This window comes from Zeugodacus cucurbitae, chromosome 4 (assembly GCF_028554725.1).
Source record: "Zeugodacus cucurbitae isolate PBARC_wt_2022May chromosome 4, idZeuCucr1.2, whole genome shotgun sequence".
Lineage (NCBI taxonomy): Eukaryota > Metazoa > Arthropoda > Insecta > Diptera > Tephritidae > Zeugodacus > Zeugodacus cucurbitae.
In genome coordinates this window covers 40,828,489-40,848,897 of record NC_071669.1, presented here as the reverse complement: position 1 = coordinate 40,848,897, position 20,409 = coordinate 40,828,489, and the positions used below count along the sequence as shown (strand labels likewise).

The following is a 20,409-nucleotide window of genomic DNA, read 5'->3' as shown; positions in this document are numbered from 1 at the left end:
GCAAACATTTTTGTAGCAAAATTGCGTGAGTCGATTATAGAGAGCGCTTTCTAGCCTCCACATGGTTAAAAGCACGTAATTGAGTGAGTTTATTAACCGATGTGTGGTGCAAAGCATTAAACTTAAATGAGAACTTTTCCTTGGCAATATAAATATTTCTTAAACTTTCAATTACCAAAAAAAAAATCGTCTTGGACAAGGAAATACTTGGAAATAAATAACATAACGAATAAACGAAATGCGCAATGAAAAACTATTGTAAGATCGAGTATTATAGTCAAAATAAATTTTAATCTAAGCATAAACAATAATGTACACAATCACTCAAGGGTTAAGGCAAGTTTGATTTCTCTCCCTCTCACTGTCTCTCTCTCTCTGATCTGAAATCGCTCTGTTCTGAATTCTCACTGCATTGAGCTATTTTTAAAACAACATTTCAAAATGTATTACATATTTCGAAAAGATACAAAAATGTTTCTAACATTTTGAAACAATCGCACGAACAGCAGCAAACGAGCGATCAACTCGCAGAGCAACAACATGTTGAGGAACTGATCGACAATGTTCAAAACAATGTTTTTAGTAGTAAAAAGTGGGCCGAAACTGTGACACGGTGAATTTTGCCGGTTCGACGAAATCGAATAAGTGAGAAAAAACAACAAAAACCAAAACACAAATTGTAAAAAAAATGTTAATTATGTTTAAATGAAATCAATAATATTTGTTATTTGATAATTAATATATTATTATGGAAATTACGATTTTTGTATTTTCGGTATTCAGTGGTTGCAATTTGAACGAATATTTGTTTATACGCCTACCTGCTCGTGTTTAAGTTTCCAAATCCATGCATTATGTGTGTTTTTGATTTTGAAATTTTATTTTCGTTTTCAACGAAACACACGTAAAAGTCGGCAAAAATTAAAAATAAATTGAAAATATGCAAACACCGAACAAACGAGTGCCACGCTAACGAAACACGTTGCCGCGTTAGAATGGGCTGTGTACATATGTATTTGTATGTGTGTGTGCGTATACATTTAAGAATATGTGAGAAGAATTTGAAAACTAAGCGATCGGCAGACAAAATAAGCGAAGTACACACATTGCAGACAAGCTCAGAGCGGCAGACATTACCGATATAGGGCAAAATGTTTGTTTTCGAAAATATTTTAAATAGTGAAAATTATTAATTGCAGACAAAGTAGTACATGCGGCGGCAACAGGCGATCGCGGCACCACGGCGTATGAGTGATTTTTTTCGTCATGTGTACATACACAATTGGGCCGATGTGCCCACTTAGCAATATATATGGGCTGCGACAAATTAAAAAGATCAAAGTGTTTTCATTGTTGATGTTAAACAAGGTATTACGAATATCTTAAATCACCGCAAACAAACTGACATGAACCGCGCAGATCAGCGATCTAATTACCATGACAGAGCAAAGTAGAAAAAACAACGATCAGTAAGGAACCATAATGCAATTAAATAACACAAACAGAAAGCGAATTCGGGTATTAAAAAACGACAAGAATGTGACATTGAAATTTGTGTGAAAGGCGACAAATGTATATATAGAAATATAATTTCACTTTTTTTGTGCTTTTAAAAATTATTTAAATACATTTTTGACTGTCTGCGGAGATAGTATACATATGTATATATCTTCATATTTTCGTATATATCTATATATATAAAAAGTATTCACCAAACCAAAACACGAAGTTTATTTTTTATGTGCAAAGTTGAAAAACGGAAAGCAATTTAATATTTACTGTTGAATTGGTTTATTATTTTGAGGAGAACATGGTAGAGTTATTTTTGAGAAATATGCCGACTGCATATGTTTTTTGTAACGAAACGGAAGTACATTAAAATACTACTTATTCTTTCTTTTCATTGATAGAAATCGTTATGAAAACAAAGTGTTTTTGTGAAATCGCGTAGTTGAAATTCAAAAAAAAAACAATATATAAAAAGTCCGAAACAAATATACTAAATTTCCAATACTACTTGAAGAATTAACACTCATATCGCAGAAATATCGTATGCCTTGGAAAACCTTAACTCGAGAGGTTTAAACCTATTGTCCAGCGCTTTCAAAAGATTATTATATATATGTCCGATCAATTCGAAGTGAATTATGTATAGATCTTAACCTCAGATATATTCAAGACGAATTGACAGATCTGAGAACAGATAGATCTGAACAAAAATGAAGTCAACTAAACAACTGAAAGAGTTCAAAAAGTTAAAATCAAAGGTTCGAATTTATGGAGACTAGTAACCAAATGAAAGATGGCAACGGTCAAATCTACAGTATTCTAAATGAAGTGTAGAACATGGCAGAGGCAGCGTAATTATTTGGGTCTATTTTCGGAACGGGCTGGTCAAGTTTATGGCAAAATAAAAATGTTTGTCTATAAAGATCTTCTTTAATGAATTATGTTTAAGGAGAATGGTGGTTAAAGTGGATAAACAAACAGCAGTAATCTAAAGCATAAGTATGATTGACTGAAAGACAGGTTTATTTATAAAATCGAATTAAATCACGGTAGAAATCTATAGAAGATTCTTTGTAAGAAAGCAAATCTTAATATGACATTAAGAATTATTCATTTAACCAATTGCAATTTCCGTGGGATTTCTTTCAATTGCGATTTTAGCCACCCTAATAAATGACCCTATTACCATTCAAAAATGGTCAGAATCGGTCTATAACTTTTCAAGCCCCCTGATATCAAATCTGAAACGCTCTATAATCTATGCGAGATCTCTTACCGAAATTTATCTTTTTCGATAATAATTTCGTTCTAATTCCATAAGAATTGACATGTTAGTTCGAGTTTACACTTTTTAACACCAAAAATACAGCAGGGTTGTGCTGCATGTATGTATTTAGTATTGACTTGAAATATTCACATTTGAATTGCCATTTCTTAACAATTATGGGATGGACATTTCTGGAATGAACTCAAATATTTTAGGCTCTTAATATTTTCAGAATAAATTTCTATAGCGTCTATGATATAGATAAATAAAGTGATTTTGCAATAATATTTTTACTCAGCATACTACAGTTGGAGCTTCACATAATGAAACCATATTTAAAATAAAAAAATCTATGATTATTATAAAATATAATACAAACCTATGCAAATAAGAAATAGAGGCGAAATAAAATAAAATTCAAAAAGAGCTTGTAAACAACATATACGAACTTACAAACACAATTATTTCAAGAATGTTTCAAAATTACTCATAAATCAGGAATTTATTACTTCGCAGTCAAAATCAATCACAATGTCTTAAGAATGTGATGAAACAACAAAAATGTGTAAGAAAATTGAAAATTTGTAAATGAAACGTATCCAATTATACATGGCCACAATAAAATTGTTTCTTCTGCCCGCCACATTTAAAATACTTTCATTCACATTATTTGTATTGCCTAGCACAGCGTACGCAATAAAAATCTGCTAAATACCACAATACATGCAAATACATGTGTACATATATACGTTCGACGAAATGTTGTGTTGTGAAATGAAATGAGCTTATACATATTTACCATACGTATACAATATACATATATAATATAGTACTAATAAACACTTTTCTATTGCAACCAAAGCAGTACGAAAAAAATAAAAAAAGAAATCTCTTTAGCTAACTCAAACATTTTGCCGGTTAATAAGCACAAACAAACAAAGCGTAGCTCGTATACATAGGAAATATTTTAACCTGCATTCAAAGGCGGCAAGTTTATGATACACATCCGCAATCGTCCCACCTGCCCGACTCTATGTGAATACTTATAAACATTGAATTTATTCACTCATCTCGGTTTGCGGATTTTCGTTTGCGGTTTTCGTTGTGGTTTGTTTTTGTGGTTTTCGGCTCGGTTCATATTAATTTAACGGTAATGACAACACGCGGTATTCGTCGCAAGAAATCGACTTTGACAGAATTAAAAATCGCTGTCGTTGGAGCGCCGAGCGTTGGCAAGAGTGGTATGTTATACATTATTAAAGGTTAATTATTTGATTAACTTGCATATTCATAGACTCGTATGTGTAAACAAGTACATATTAATTATTAATTGCAAATTATATGAATGGTATATGCACCTACATACATGCGGTTATTAGTAACAATATAAATAATGCACTCATCGTTATATCGGATTTTAAAGCATTAAATATTTATTTAATTTATTTAGTATTTTATTAATCATCTTCATCCGAAATTAGCATTTAGAAATCGGAATTAGTAAAGGGTGTTTTTTAGACATGTTGTTTTCATTTATATGCTAGATATATCTCCAAAACATTATATTATAAACCTATTAGAACCAAGTTATCGCCGAAGTGTCTGTGTCAACTCTTATATGAGATAATAACTTCAAAGTCAACCGCACTGACAGAAATCTGTAAACTCATTCTATGGAAAATAAAGTATGATATGAATAAGTTTCATCCATTTTAGGATCACATATTTAATAGCGGGAACTAGTATACGTACCTTCCCATTCCGCTCATAATAAATACCGCATTTACATGATCCTGATAACAGTGAATGAAGGGAATTGGCAGACCATCAGAAAAGTTCTGAATGACATGTTAGTATGTTGTAGTATGTTTCGAAATGTTGTTGAAAAACTCAGCAAGAAAATGCACTATTATTTACAAAATCATTCCTTGAAGCATATATAAAAAAAATGATAATATATTTTGGAAATGAAAAATTTAATTTAACTGCTTTCGGTATTATTCATCTATTGTCAGCTGCTAATTGTGTAAACGCATTCTTTGTACTTTTAATTTTGCATTAACTAATAAAGTAAAACAGATTTTAAAACAAAGAAAATGTTTGAATAAGTGACAATTAATTTAATTTTTGCTTTAAAAATGTTCGCACATATACCATATAAATATGAGCATGATATGTATGTAATAACGATAACCCAAAACTATTCCGACAACATGACAAAAACCATTTGCTTATCCACTCTTCCTTAATAATTCCGTGACAAGACAACGACTACGTATTGCATACGCTAATGCACATTCTTATATTATTTTATTTTTCATATATTTGGTTCATCTAAGTTTATCCGTGCCATTTTCAATTATTTATTATTATTATTTTCTAATGAGCATCTCGTTTGTGGCATCTAATGCTTCGTAAATATTAATATTCTTATACAAAGAATATAATAATATTAATATTTTTGTAGTTTTACACAATAAATAAACCTTATTACTCAGCGAATCTGACAGTTAAAAAATTATGTAGTTTTTTTTTACAAATGTGTTCAGTCGGAAGCTCTCAATTAATTCCAGTTTTCGGCTGCCAGACCATAGCAGCGTCTTTCAGGCAGAGGTAACTGCCATCAAAATAGCAGCAGATATACTGCTTCGAAGTGCAGTATCCTTCAGAGAGATGTGTATTCACTCCGATAGCAGAGCGGTAATACTGTCCTTGGATTCGATGACAGTGCTCTCTAAGCTAGTAAAGGAGTGCCTAACATCGTTATCAGTAGCTTCGAATTACTTTAAAATCAGAATTGTGTGGGTACCCGGTCACCGCGGAATCGCTGGAAACTGCAAAGCGGATCAGCTTGCAAGAGAGGGTATCCTAGCAATATTGGCGCGGTAGTGGAAACGTTTGGGCAGTCCGTGGTCCGCTTGCTCCAGAGCGCTGGACACACTGTCTTTAGTGAGCTCGCCAAGCGCTGGAGAACAACCAGCACCTGCGCAGTAGGGAGATCCTTTTGGCCCACTGTGGTCGAAAACGGTCTTTGCAGCCACTGTCGCTCAGTAAGGCTCATCTCTCCGTCCATCATTGGAGTGCTTACTAGTCATTGCCCAATAGGTACACACGCGATGAGGCTAGGGATCATGTCAGACGCAAGTTGCCAAAACTGTTTGGAGGAAGGCGAAGAGGAATCGTCCAAGCACTTCCTCCTTCAATGTCCAGCATTCGTCAGACTTTGGTTAAAGCACCTCGGTAGGCATATTTTCTGCGAACCCAGCGAAGTGACTAGAATCGAAATTAGCCGACTTAATATCTTTATTATTGATTCCAAACGCTTCGTTGAAACATAAGGATCTTAGTGATACGTTAGTAGTTTCTACAGGTGAATCACCATAATTCACAAAAAAAACTTCGAGTTAGAGAGACTTCGAGTTATAAAATCTTGTCTTCGTTATTAACATTTGCTCTGAGTTCGTCACTAATTTGAGGTTGGTTTTGTTTTTTAAATAATATAATAATAACCAGTAAGGAAGGGCTAAATTCGGGTGTAACCGAACATTTTATACTCTCGCAATTTATTTATTTAACTTTATTTATTTTAATAATACACAATTTGACCCACATATTCGTCATATATAGTGCATAAAGTCTATTGAAAGTTGGAAACCATAATATTAGGTTAGAAACACCGACGTCCTCGTGTTCGATATATGGGGCCTTAAAAACCTATGGTCCGATTTCGGCGATTTTTAGAATGCCACACTATAAACATAGTATTTGTGCAAAGCTCTGCACCGATATCTTCACTAGTGCTTACTTTATATATTGTAAAGTAAGCGATTCAGATAGTCTTCATAATTCTGGTATATAGGAAGTAGGCGCGGTTCTGAAGCGATTTGCCCTATTTTCACAACATAGCATTGGGATGTAACCACAATTTACATATAACGAGATTATCTCCATTTACGAGCTTAACTCGATAATCTGTAATTAAGAAACGAGATTCCTTATACAAAATTCCTCTCTGGATAATCCGAGATTATAAAATTATCTCGTTTTATACAACTAGATTTTCGGTGTTATTCCTAGGTTTATCGATAATTTTGCGTAGAAAAGGAGAAATGTCAAATTAAAATGTAAACAACAATGGCCGACAGCGAGAGAAATATGTGTAATACAACAACAAATGCAACACATTTGACAATTGATAATCTCATTTGGCTATATGTAAACGGTTAGATTATTGAACGAGCTTAGAACGAGATTATTTTTATATGTAAACATACTATAAGAAAACTATTACTATTAACTAAAACTATTGAAATCGGTCGAGTAGTTCCTGAGATATGGATTTTGACCCATAAGTGGGGGACGCCACGCCCATTTTCCATTTTCCGTTAGTGAGTTAACCCACTTTTAGTAATTTTCAACCTAACCTTTGTATGGGAGGGGGACGTGGTTATTATCCGATTTCTGTAATTAATTGTTGTTATGTGAACAAAACTATAATACTCTCTTTAGCAACTTTTGTTGCGAGAGTATAAAAACAAGCCTGGGATGTCAAATCGATTCGCTCACCTCAGACTCTTTGTCAGTATTTCAAGCGATGTATATGGTCGGTCAATCAATCAACCCTGTTATGTTTTGGGAAAAAAGTCTTAGATAAAGTCCTGCCAGCGTTTTGATCGTTGACGATCTCCTACTGTTGAAGATGTCGTCACTAGTTTCGGTTTATTATTTCGATGTGAAGCGATTAGATTTAGATTAAATATCATCTTTTAATTTATTGTCATGTCACATTACACTATAGTCACCGTTCTTAACTCAATATAATCAACCTACTACAACAGATGTTTTCTGTAAAAGGGAAACATAATCAATGACAAAATAAATCTTTTGAAAAACACACGGTATACAATATTCAGTTTTGCTGAATACCATTAAAAATTCCGCACAACAACAAAAACAATTGAAAATTGGAAAAATTGCGGTTAGAGACAAACATTTTCTGCCCCTTTCATATTCGCCTCTGACATAATACCACAATTAGGCTAAATGCAGACTATGAATGAAATTGTTTACAGTATTTCTTGTTATTGTGTACACAACTGCAAATTTTCGCAATTTCCCACAAAATAGTATGCCTCATTCAAATTGCGTTTACCTACGCTGGCGATCTTCAGCTTTTCCCCGCACACAATTTCACCCACGGGCTTTGGCCAGAGTCTATGTGTGCTGAGCATAAGAGGGTGCAGTGTGTGTGGATGGTGGTGGTGTGTTGTTCGCTCTGCTCAAATCAAGTGGACAAAATGTCATTTGCATAAAAGCATGCAACATCATGCAATTGCTAGAACTGCCGTGGTGTAACTGCCCACGCCATTGGTATGTGTGCCTGAGGCACAGCTTTGCACTACGAAACATACACACACACACATAACGGACACCTTGCAATGTTGGTGTGTGTGTGTTCGATTGTCCGGTTTTCAGTTTTCTATTGCTAGACCTCAGGTTATCAAGTTGAGTTTGTTGCCTTTATACTACTTTCGCATGCAACCAACTAACTGTACTATGTGCTACTGCTATTCACCCACGTACATCCATACACACATTCATGTACTTGCACATTCGAGTTTGTATTTTTCGTGCAAATGCACGTTCTAACGCCCTAAAATATGCAACAACCTTACTTGCACTACTAACTTTGTCTCTCATTCGACTGTGCGCCATGTCCGTCTTTGTGTGAGCCAAACACGCAACATTAAGGTGCAATTCAGCGGCACTAACACTTTGCAACTGACTGCAAACAGAACGGAGTACATTAGAATGCATGCATACATACACACACACACATTTGTATTAACATTTACGCGTGTATGTGGTTATGCATATCTGCGTTTGCCTAGCAGCAACACCACCTTCCCCCTGGCATAGCTGCATAAATTGATAGAGGAAGTCCTTTTTTAGGTTGTGAGTTTAACAACCTCGTCACAGTCGGTGTCGTTGCTAGCTAAACTAACGCAGCTGTTGGCAGCAGTGAAAGGCTGAATAGCTTTCGCTTTTATGTTAACACACCCAAGCATAGGCAGACCCAGTAAGAATTTGTACTTTTTTGTTTAGCAAACAGCTGCGAGCGCTCGTTCCTAGACTTTCTGGCACGCGATGGCTATGCGAAGAGAATGACTTGCAAGACGACTTTCAGTTTCAGATTAAGATTCTCCATCACGGAGTCTTTTTGATACCCTCACCTGGGAACTATTAAAGTTTAGATGATAGCAATAAATATAGCCTATGTTACCCGGGGATGAATGTAGCTTTATAATGGTGAAGGAAATTTTTGAAATCGGCACAGTAGTTTTTGAGTTTATTCATTACTTACAAATCTTTCCTCTTTATAATAGTAGTATAGATATACTTCTACTTCTTGCTTTGATGCCTTTGCATTATTTCCCTATAAGGTCTTATCTTAACTCGTTTAACTAATTTTAAGCATTAAATGATAATGTTATATTTTTAGGGTACTATAATTACAACTATTATTCATTAAATACAAATTCGTGAAATTAGTTTCATATTTCCTACAGGATATGTTGACAGGTGTGTATGCGCGTGCAACTTTTCGTTTTGGCTGTTTTTTTGTTTCTTTAACAGGAGTTTGTTTATTTGTTTAACCGTTTATTTGTCCTTTAGTCCATATACATTACGAGCTATGCATTCGACATAGATACATACGCACCTATGCTTGTGTGTCTTTATAATGAAGCCAAGCGCTCAAATTCACATTTCGGCTTTGCTTACCGAACTCCTGTTCTTTTCATTTCGCTTTTAATCTTACTCTTACTTTTTGTGCAATTCACACTCGTTGACCTGAATTCATCGCCGCCACCTTTTCTCACCTTCCGCCGCAAGCAAATTGTTCCCTCTAGTGCATGAAGCGCCCACAGGCAGGTGAGCGGTTATTGGTGTGTCTTTATGCCGGCACTTTTGTAGGCGTTTGTGCGTTTTATTGCTCATTTAATTTACATTAAACTCACATGATTTTATGTATTACATACATATATGTGTGTGGATTTTTTTTTTTGATTCAGGTGATGAGCGTACATATGCATATATCATGCCATTGCATTAATTATATATTACTAGCGCTAATTAATTAAGTATAAACAACTCATTGTTTTCCCGTTTCCGTTTCAGCTTTAATTGTGCGTTTCCTCACCAAACGTTATATCGGCGAATATGATCATCAAACGGGTAAGCGATTATTTAGTATTTAAGGTTCAAATGCAATTTGAAATTGAATCACTTTTAAACGAGTACAACATGAGTGGTTTTCATTTATTTCTAGTGATTATTTGAATTCCCGTGATGTATTTGAAAATATTGATTTAGGAATGAGACAATTCAAAGATGAAATGCAATTTTTGGAAATCCATGTAAATCAGGGGAAAAATTGGATTTCCGTACATGTAAAATACAAAATAATATCAGCCAATTGACATAAATTCCGTAATAAGTATAATAATGTCTGTGTCTATTATCCTCGAATACTTATAATATGAAAGTCAAGCCCCTCCATTTCAGTGAACGTTTTTAATTCAGTTATGAAAAAAGATTTAGTATTAATAGTAATTCTGAACTAATTTCACAGAAGAAATGGCAGAAAGAAGCTGCACTCAGGTTTGGAAAAAATGGAAAGTGGGCGTGACGTCGCCTACTTATGGTTCAAAAACCATATCTTCGGAATTGCTCGATCAATTTCAATGAAATTCGATATATAATATTTTATTACACCCTGATAACACGTATCAAAAATTGGTGAAATCGGTTCAGAAACACGCTTACTTCCCATATAACTCAATTTCGAATTCCATCTGATTCCTTCACTTTATATGTATATAAATTAGGAACAATTGAATAAAACTTTACAATCAGGTAGATTATCAAACTTCCTGTGGGCTTATACCGCATATATCGGTAATAATATGTGATATATCTTAGCAAAATCTAAGGGAGCATATAGTCTTGGATATACCATGGTCGTGAAAATGAGTAGAACCAGTTTAGGAATTACCTCAGCCCTCATATACAATATATGATGATTTTCATTTTTCTATTGGACTTTTCTTATTTGTTTAAACTAAGTTTAAATTTTTTATAAAAAATAAATAAAAATCTCTTAATACGTAGGATGAATACAATTAATTTATCATAAACTAAAAGTATATTAAGAGCCAGCTCTGAATTTGTTCGAAAATGTTTCCGTTATTTAGCGCCACTTGTATATCAGTTATGTAATCTATCAGGAAATATGGGATAATTGCGGAAAAAACTTTGATAACTACTATATGTTCTGAAAAGCAATTGAACTGACTGATAATATAGTTATCAAAATTAATTAAGAATGGTCCGTATGGACACACTTAAATTATTGAGTAATAAGCAAAGAGTTATACAGTATACTCTCGAAAAGTAAATTCTCAGAAAGTAAATAATCGCGGAAAAGTTAATCACATTTAAGATTACACATGCACCTCGAAAAAGTAAATTTTTTAATTTACTTTTCAGAGAGTGTGATAAAAAATTCGAAACGAAGCAAGCAGCGTTTTTTACGATGTTGCAAAAACACTTACTCTCTTGTTTATCGCGTCTTTTTAGTAAATAAACTCTCCTACTTCATCCACTGGTTTAAAAATGAAAACGATGCAAATCAGGTGTCAGACTTTTTGAATTGTCGTACAAAAATGGTCAGAAAATATATTGCAAAAGAAAAAAAACAAAAGAATATTCAAGATTTTTTCTCTTCATAGTAAATACATATGTATGTATGTAAATGTAAATATGTTTTTCATGTAAATCCATATGTTTTATTGAAGCAAATAAATGAATGAATTTTTTAAGTTTAAAAATGCATTTAATATTATAAAAACAGATAATTTATGTATATATTTGGAAAAGTAAATTATTCGAAAAAGTAAATTACCCAAAATACCAATCGATTTACTTTTCGAGAGTTTACTGTATTTTAAAGTCAATAACACAAATTATTTTTAATGTAATTTACAAACTTTTATGGTCGTACAAAAAGGTAACCAAACGAGGTTTTGTTCATAAAAACACTGTAATTCAAGAAGTAGTCTTATCATGAATCCAGAAATTAAATGAAAACCCGAAATGGTCAACTTCGTACCGCCTTTGAATTCAGCTGATATGCTTACAATTTATTTCCCAAGTGCAAAATTCGAACGTGTTTACAATTATAAATATTTCTCAAATAACAAATAGACGCAAATCCCGCGAAAAACACTCATAAATTCATCAAATAAATTAAACGGATATATAAATAAGTTAGTTCGCTTTTGAAATTTTTAAACGTCATAGTATTAAATTGAAAGTTTTTCGGTTTTTCGGTGATCTTAATGTTTTGATTAATACTATCTCTTCGATACATCGGCAGAAAAATTCAATTTTAACCGTCCAATGTCCTGAGCGCTCATTTAAGCGCGAAATGCTGTAAAAATTCAATTACTGCAAATAAATTATAAAAACTCCATAAATGAATTCCAGGGAGGATTGTATGTGCGAGCCTATATGTATATGTATATATGAACATTAATATATATATACATATATGTATATAATTACATCCATTTTACGTGTCAAATGCACCATGCGACTACCGATTTTACTTTTTTATGAACACTGGTATAACGGAAAAATCAATACTTCCATTTTTTGTGTAATAAACACGCATTTAATTACATTCATAACATTTAATAAATGTATACTTTTATAGTTGTTAGTAATTTGATAAATAACTGCATTCTCTCTAAATGCAGTAATGCAATTATTTTATGCAATCATAATAATACTTAAATACATACAAATTTATACCATAAAATACAATGCAATGTATATTATATTCGTGAAGTTTATATGAAACATTATAATGTTCATAATGAATCCACTTATGTACATAAATATCAAATAAATATACAAACATAATTTAATTGTAGTTGTCTCTTTCTATATGTATAAAATCAAACCGTTCTGATTAATTCAATACAATTGAATATTCTACGATTATAATGCTGTTCTGCTACAAAACCCCAAGAGAGAGTTTAATAACTTAAGACCGATTGGATGAAATCTTAGATTGATTGGGGTGCTATTTCACTAAAAGCCGAATAGTCCATGTATTAGTATTAGGGACAGAGATTTAATACAATGCCCAGATGCATAAATATAAAAAATTTGCCAACTTCACTCTTCAACTCCATTATAAATATCCAAATCTAAAATTTTAGAAGTTACGTTTTATTAAGATTATTACAATTGTTCCCTTTAAAAATTGTATATTACATACGATTTTTACTTTTAACGATATGATAATATTAACATTGTATTCTCAGTACCATCAACCTTTGTTTTTATCTTAATATGGAACGAGAAATTTAAGTACCCACACAGTGGCGAATTAAGCCAACGCGAGGCCTGTAGCAAATACTGTCAATAGGCCCTTGCTTTGCAATAGGTTCTCAAGTTAAGGTTATTAAATAAAACGATTTAGCTGTCGAAATACTCCAAAACACCAGTAATTTTATAATATGCTTCCATACGTATAGTTAAAGCAGACAGTACATTATCAATAATGACAATAAACACCTGAATTTCGAAACGTTGTCCAGGTGTTTGATCCTCAGCAAAGTTATCGAGTGAAATGGTCGTGCTTTGTATTACGCTTACTTCGCCTTGAAGTTTGTTGCTGCTAATCTTCAGAGCCGGTCAAATATTTGGCTTTTGTCTCAATATCTGAAAATAGGGATTGTATTGCTTGGATGTAATCATGTAATGATTCATAAAGGGTATATCCTTTATTAAGGTCTTAATCAGATGACTGCAGTCGCTTGCAACCGTTCTATAATTATGTTCTACGTAATTGTCATTATTCCCGTTTCTAACTTATTCCTCGTTGAAACTTTGCTTTTTGACCTACGTTATTAAGAATGTCTTCCAAAACTTGCTTAATAGTGACAAAACCATATAAAAGCGCCTTCGTAGCAACAGATCAGGCTCACCACCTAGTATCCGATAACCTTTTCAAATTCGAAATTTTTTAAGTAAAATCTTTCAAGCGTTCGTAATAAGAACCCATCGATTGGTAGATGCCGAAATAAATTTATAGATTCAAATTTTCAATGAAATCGAAGGCAGGTAATGCTTCTGAAACAGTCTGCAGCACACTTAGCAGCCAAATTTAATAAATATGCAAGACATCTAGTAAACTTTCATGACTTTCCATGTCATAGAATTTAACGAATCTTGCCACTGGTCCAGATGGTTACTACCACGAAATGCAAGACCTTGTTAATTTTGTTCAGTCGCAATTAGGCTCATAAGTTAAGAATCAATACTATGTGTTGTTGTTTGTAAGATTTAACAGTGAAGTTGTGGCTTTCCTTTGGTTTCCGAATAACACAACCAGTCTCTGACGTGAGTTTTATTCATTGGTTTATGTTTTTAGGTGATAAATTACTTTTGGAAGAATCGTAACTGATATTTTTACGGTCGGACAGGTGTTGGACCGCGGGGCCCCCGGAGTTGCGGGACCTTAGCATTTTCTACTCTTGATACGTGATGAATCCGGCACTGTACTCACATGTAATTAGCTACATCCGATTGACTTTAAAGATATATGAGAAGCTTTCCAATGCTCAAAATTACTCAAAAGTTATTGAAGAAAATGAGGTTTCTATTATTTCCTTTACTACATCAGAATTAATCAGTGCAACAATAAAAAAATAACTTTTACTACCTCATATTCATAGAAGCTTCCAACCCACATACTCTTAAATACAGTATATACCTACGTTCTTCATATTTCACATAAATGCGGTCATACTTTGCAAGTCTTCTGCACTTTGCGTGATTTCCTCTACTTCGTCCGCTTTAAAGTGAGAAAATTTAATATACATTAGTGTTAAAAGGGACATGCACGCAAACATACATAAGCGCATGCATACAGTGGCTGTATAAGTATATGTATACGATATAAGTATGAATGCATATAATAATACAAATTCAAAGCTCTTTTTCATTCGTTTATATTGCAGAAAATCGATATAAGCACGAAGCGATGGTGGAGGGAGAGCCGGTGCTGTTCGAAATACTAGACACATGCCCCAAGGTAAGTGAATTATCCTGTCAGTGCGTGCGGGCACTCACACACACCTATGTGGACTGACTGCCGCCACAACAAGGACGATAAGAGTCGCAAGGACACTTTCTGTACGTGCGACATACATTTCACACTTATACACACACACACAAACACTTACACTTACCTACTTGTATGGGGTGAAATCACTCCTGTTGCATGTTGACTCAACTGTGAACGCTGACGTAGAAGTCTGTTGACAGATATATATTGACATACATACCCAGACACCTACATTTATTTGTAGGTTCTCTCTGAAAGCACACACACATCTACATGCCCGAATATAGAGTCATAAAAAGTTTTAGGTGAAAGTGTTAAGCGCACTCACAACATTGAAGTCTGATGTATGCATGTATATGTGTGTCAGTAGTTCGCTGAGGGCATAATAACTTTATTTTCATTTTTCACATTCTCGCCACACAAAGGAGCGCCAATCAGTCAGTTGACTATTTGCGTTTACGCTCCTCGCGCCAGACTCATTGTCATGGATTTCCTTCTTTGCTTATTCATAACGGAATTTTATTGTTATTTTTCTCTTCCCTACCATGACTGGCTGATGTCACCTCTCAATGCTACACAAACAACAACAACAAATGAACCAAAAAAATAATTGCGGTGATGTAATATGCCATTGGTGTTGCGGCTGCTACTTCATACCAACAACACAGGCTAATGATGAGTTTCCCAATGCCGCTGAGTTGGTGCAATGGGCCGACGGCCTTCTGCTCGTCTACTCCATCACCGATCGCAGCTCGTTTAATTACATACGACGCGCCAAATCCGACCTACAATCCGATACACCAGTGCAGTTAGTGGCCAATAAAGTGGATATGGTCCACTTGCGTCAGGTTAGTCGTGATGAAGGTGAAATCCTCGCCAAAGATTTTGAGTGCAAGTTCAACGAAGTCTCAGCGGCGGATCATGTCGATCAGGTAGCCGAAGTTTTCCACGAGCTATGCAAGGAGGTGCTGGCGTCGAAGCGTAAATCGAAACAGAGTCTACTGGAGCGTATGCTGGGCGGTGCACGACCCTACAGTCGGGGGAAGAGTGACAGTAATCTGCCGAAGGACTGATGAAAACTGCAAATCGGTCAGCGGCACCTTGAAGGCAAACAACGGCAGTTAATCGTACTAAGTGGTGCTCTGGTGCCGCTCAAAAGTTTAAGCGTCGCGGTTATCCAGTCGACGTTTGTAATGTTTAACGAAATTGAAATAATTGCAAAGAAACTTGATTTACCATATTTTATATGTAGCGAATAACAATCGAACTTTATTTAATACATTTTCCATTGCACGAATTTTTGTAATTAAAATTAGCTTTAAAATACGAAAAATAAAAATATACAAACACATTTGGCGTAGACATTTATTACACATTCAACCACGTTTAAGGTAAGTGCACATAAAAAGGAAATAATAATCGAAACTGATATTACTTTAATTGAACTAAAATTTGAATATTTAACGGCAAAAACTCTTTCCTCAAAAAGCTTCTCACTCAAACTTGCATTTAGCGCTATCTAGTAGTGAATATTTACCTGAGCGTAGACAAGTTGAGATATTGAGGTTTGAAACTTGGCTAAAAGCTGCATGCTAAACTTGAAGAGACTATTTCTTAAACCATTATAGAGTAGCTATAAAATTTATAGCTTTTATTCGTTATACCAAAGAATGTATAATCAAAGAATGTATAATAATTATTATTATATTTATATTATTATACATTCTTTGTCAGAAATTTTGTTATAATAAATTCTAAAGCTGTTGCAAAAAATTATATATTTTTATTTGAAGGTTAAGTATCGATATCGGAACAGTATGCTCATATAATAAATTGATTTATATGCTATGATTCATGGAAGTCTACAAGTTTTGAAAAAGAAGGATAAATAATCAAATTCGTAAACAGAGTTTTATAATGAAAGAAGTTCAGGAAAATAAATTTCAAATTTGCTGAAGAATTTAACAAACTAAAACTAATCACATATTCCTATGACAAGGATTGTATTGCGAACGGGCGGTCTTAGACCTTTACCAAGAGCAGTAAATGACGTAATCTAAAAAAATATGAAGAAACTATCCGCTAATAGTTTCAGATTTACACTGTATATATGTATGCATTTTAAGTATGTGTAGTTATTTTTAAGCTAGCTCCCCATAAAACACTTTTGAAAGCATCAATTTGTTTTTTAGAATATGGTTCATAAATTCCCCTAGTCTTTATTAAACAATAAAACTGAAAATTATTTTCGATTTGTTGGCATTTCAGCAAAAATAAAATCCACCGGGCCCTAATTAGTATTGTCGCTCTGAACCAGTTCGACTAGCGCCACAATCTGTGCAAAAAATATGGGAGTACGAGTAGATTGTTGATATGGTGCACTGGGGTCTACTTTTTAACAAACTTAACTAGAACTAGAACAGTTTAGTACCTGATTTACTCCCACACCCTCTTTGAATTAGCAACACCGAACAATTTGCATTCCAACATCTGGGCGCAATTTATACCCACCTGTTATAATTCAATTAATACATGTACTTACATATGTATTTGTGTATATACAGTGGAACTTCCATAAGTCGAAGATCTCCATAACTCGAACTCTTGAATTAGCAATAGCCTCTCGAAATCAAATTTCATACAAATTTCCTTCCATAACTCTAACATCCATAACTCGAATTTCTCCATAACTCGAGCTCTTGAATTGGCAACAGAAGTAAAATTGCATATAAATTTACTTCCATAAATCGAACCCTTTGACCATAATACAAAATTTAAAATTTTACTATCGAGGCAGAATCTTAAAAGAGTTACTATATCGGATGGAGGCGATGAAAAACTATGATATTCCACTCATGGATTGCATAAATCATGCAACAAAGGCATAGGAAGAGCCAAACAATAGCATAAAACAAAATTACAGAACGTATTAAAATAAAACTTTATGCGAAGTTAACAAATAAAACTGTGTTAAATGTATATTTTACAGCATTTTGAAAAATTTATCTTTTAATGAAAATTTCTATAACTTAATAATAAGTTTCTTGTGGATTATGGTGAATCGATTTAGAGAAGTTCCACTGTATGTCTAAAAATAAAGATGAAAGTTGCATAAAAATAAATAGTACGCTTATATTCATTGCTGATATGCCATACAATTCGATCGTTCCACCAACACAACGTTTCCATATATAGAGGTACAAACATTCATAAACTAATAAATTAAATAACTGATTGAGCTTAGATAACAACTGTTACCGGCGTAATTCGTCAGAACTAAGCAGTTACTATAAAATTATTGCATAATTTACATATTAATCACAAACCATTCAGAACAATATTTATGATTATGCCAAGCACTTAGTTTTATTATTACATAATAATAAGTATACGTAATATATAAAATACATGCTTTGAAAATATTTATGCACGTTCGTGTGTAGTGTGATAAACAAGTGTAGAAATGTTGTAATTATTGTGATGAATGATCAGCAGCAGCGACTTAATTGACTAATACGATCCGCTTTATCGCTTACATATGCAAACATATGGAGATTTATTTGATAAACTATGAATACTAATCGCAAAGCGAACGCCTAAAACGAGTGCCGTTTGATAAGTCAATAAAGAATATAAGCAGAGTACAATTTATAATAATTTTTAAAACAATTCATATATAAGACTTATAAATATGTCTATTTATATTTTTTGTTCAACATAATTAAGGACAAATCTAAAGAAAATCATAGGATATAATTTATTATTATTATAGATATTTGTAATGTTGATGAAATATGGGTAAATTTTGAAATATTCAACATTAGTAGTTAGTCAACGCAACCATATACTAATGAAAAGAGGTCAGAAATTGGCTGACAAGTTTCCTTGTTCATATGTAGATCGTTAATCGACCAATTTCAACAAAATTCGGTTCGAACCATTTCCTTGACATCCCAATGATATAGCATGAAAATGGGAGAAATCAATTCATAACCACGTCTACTTTCCTTATACCACAATTTTAAAGTCCATCTGATTCGTTCACTTAGCAATCTATAAATTCAGCACCAGTGAAGATATCGAAAAAAAACTTTGCACAAATACTTTATTTCTAGTGTGGCATAGACCGTATAAAAATCATCGTAATTGGTGTATAAGTTTTCAATTCTCCAGATCTCGAACTTTGCGCCTATTTTTTTATTGAAAATATCTCTCAGATATTCTAAAGAAATTGAAAGGAGATGTGTTCTTTCCAACAGTGTGCATTTGTGCCAAAAATGGGCAAAATCCGGGCAATATTTCCTTAAGTCTCATGTCCTCATATGAATTCCGATTATCAAACTTCGGGTGAACTTTATACCGTATGTATCGGTATCGGATATCTTAACACAATTAAGAGAATATGTACTCTTGGATGTAATTCAGCTTGGTGGCAAAAATAGTTGAAATTGGTGCAGGAATTACCCCAGACCCCATATACTATATATAATGATTTTTGTTATTCCAGTGGAGTTTATGCCAAATATATGGGTCAAATTGTAAGTTATTTGAATAAGATTAGATAAATAAATTGCGAGGGTATATAATGTTCGGTTACACCCGGTTAGCCCTTCCTTACTTGTTGAGTCTTAACTTCTTAATGAAATAACATTATATAATAATAATAAGCAGTCATTAAGAGATCGCTTAAGCTGTAAGAAAGTAGGTAAAAACAAGTAAGGAAAGGCTAAGTTCGGGTGCAACCTAACATTTTATACTCTCGCGATTTATTTATTTACAATTTTTTTAAGATACTATCAGACCCGGCCACACGTTTTTGTGGCTAAGGTATACATTAAATTAAGTTGGTCCAATCTTGGCTTCGGCGACGATATTGATTACTCGAGGTTGATTTATGTTACGCAGCATGATGACAACTCACACTACTTCTAATTGCAAGTGAGTGGGGATAGTCCAGCAATTTTAAATAGTCTGGTTTGTAGCTGTGTCAACTCTCCTTCAACGAAATTCTAAATTGTCGCATTAAGATCAAAGAGATCCTTGTTTTTTTACCACCAATATAGGTCATTCAATCAGCCATTTATGTTTATTATATTTTATTATATTATGGTTTCATGTCAGGAAAAACACGATGAATAAGCTCCTCTTTCGAGGCCATGAAGTGACAGAAACCTGTTAAAAATGTTATTAAGGGGCCATCCATAAATTACGTCACACGAATTTAAGGACTTTTTAACCCCTCCCCCCCTCCTTGTCACAAGTTGTCACATTTTGAATATTAAAGTACAGAGACAACGGATGACTAGTCAAGAAATAATAGATACTTAATTATGCTAATTAAAAATACAAAACTTAAACATCTTGTGTTCATGGACTTTTGACCCACTCCTTTATATCATTTATTATTGGTAAATCAGGCACTTCATTTTCG

General features: G+C 33.5%; 1 protein-coding gene across 9 annotated transcripts; it reads left to right on the top strand.

Moving 5' to 3' along the window:
* Positions 1 to 494: 494 nt before the first annotated feature.
* LOC105214858 (ras-related and estrogen-regulated growth inhibitor) lies at positions 495 to 16,329 on the top strand. 9 transcript variants are annotated; one of them, XM_029042076.2, is made up of 5 exons: positions 495 to 645; positions 3,639 to 4,017; positions 9,956 to 10,012; positions 14,872 to 14,945; positions 15,647 to 16,329. In XM_029042076.2, the coding sequence occupies exons 2-5, from the start codon at positions 3,930 to 3,932 to the stop codon at positions 16,049 to 16,051; spliced, it is 624 nt and encodes a 207-aa protein (XP_028897909.1). In that variant the 5' UTR covers positions 495 to 645; positions 3,639 to 3,929; the 3' UTR covers positions 16,052 to 16,329. The 9 variants fall into 9 exon arrangements, with proteins under 9 accessions (XP_028897909.1, XP_054085377.1, XP_028897911.1 ...); XM_054229402.1 differs by having other exon boundaries at positions 503 to 645; positions 3,674 to 4,017; XM_029042078.2 differs by having other exon boundaries at positions 503 to 645; positions 3,642 to 4,017.
* The last annotated feature ends 4,080 nt before the right edge of the window (positions 16,330 to 20,409 follow it).

Excerpts from the sequence above, each read along its gene's own strand:
- LOC105214858 (XM_029042076.2), top strand. The coding sequence starts at position 3,930 with ATGACAACACGCGGTATTCGTCGCAAGAAATCGACTTTGACAGAATTA. Across the intron at positions 4,018-9,955 it reads GCCGAGCGTTGGCAAGAGTG|CTTTAATTGTGCGTTTCCTC; the intron begins GTATGTTATACA and ends TTTCCGTTTCAG. Across the intron at positions 14,946-15,646 it reads TACTAGACACATGCCCCAAG|GCTAATGATGAGTTTCCCAA; the intron begins GTAAGTGAATTA and ends CCAACAACACAG.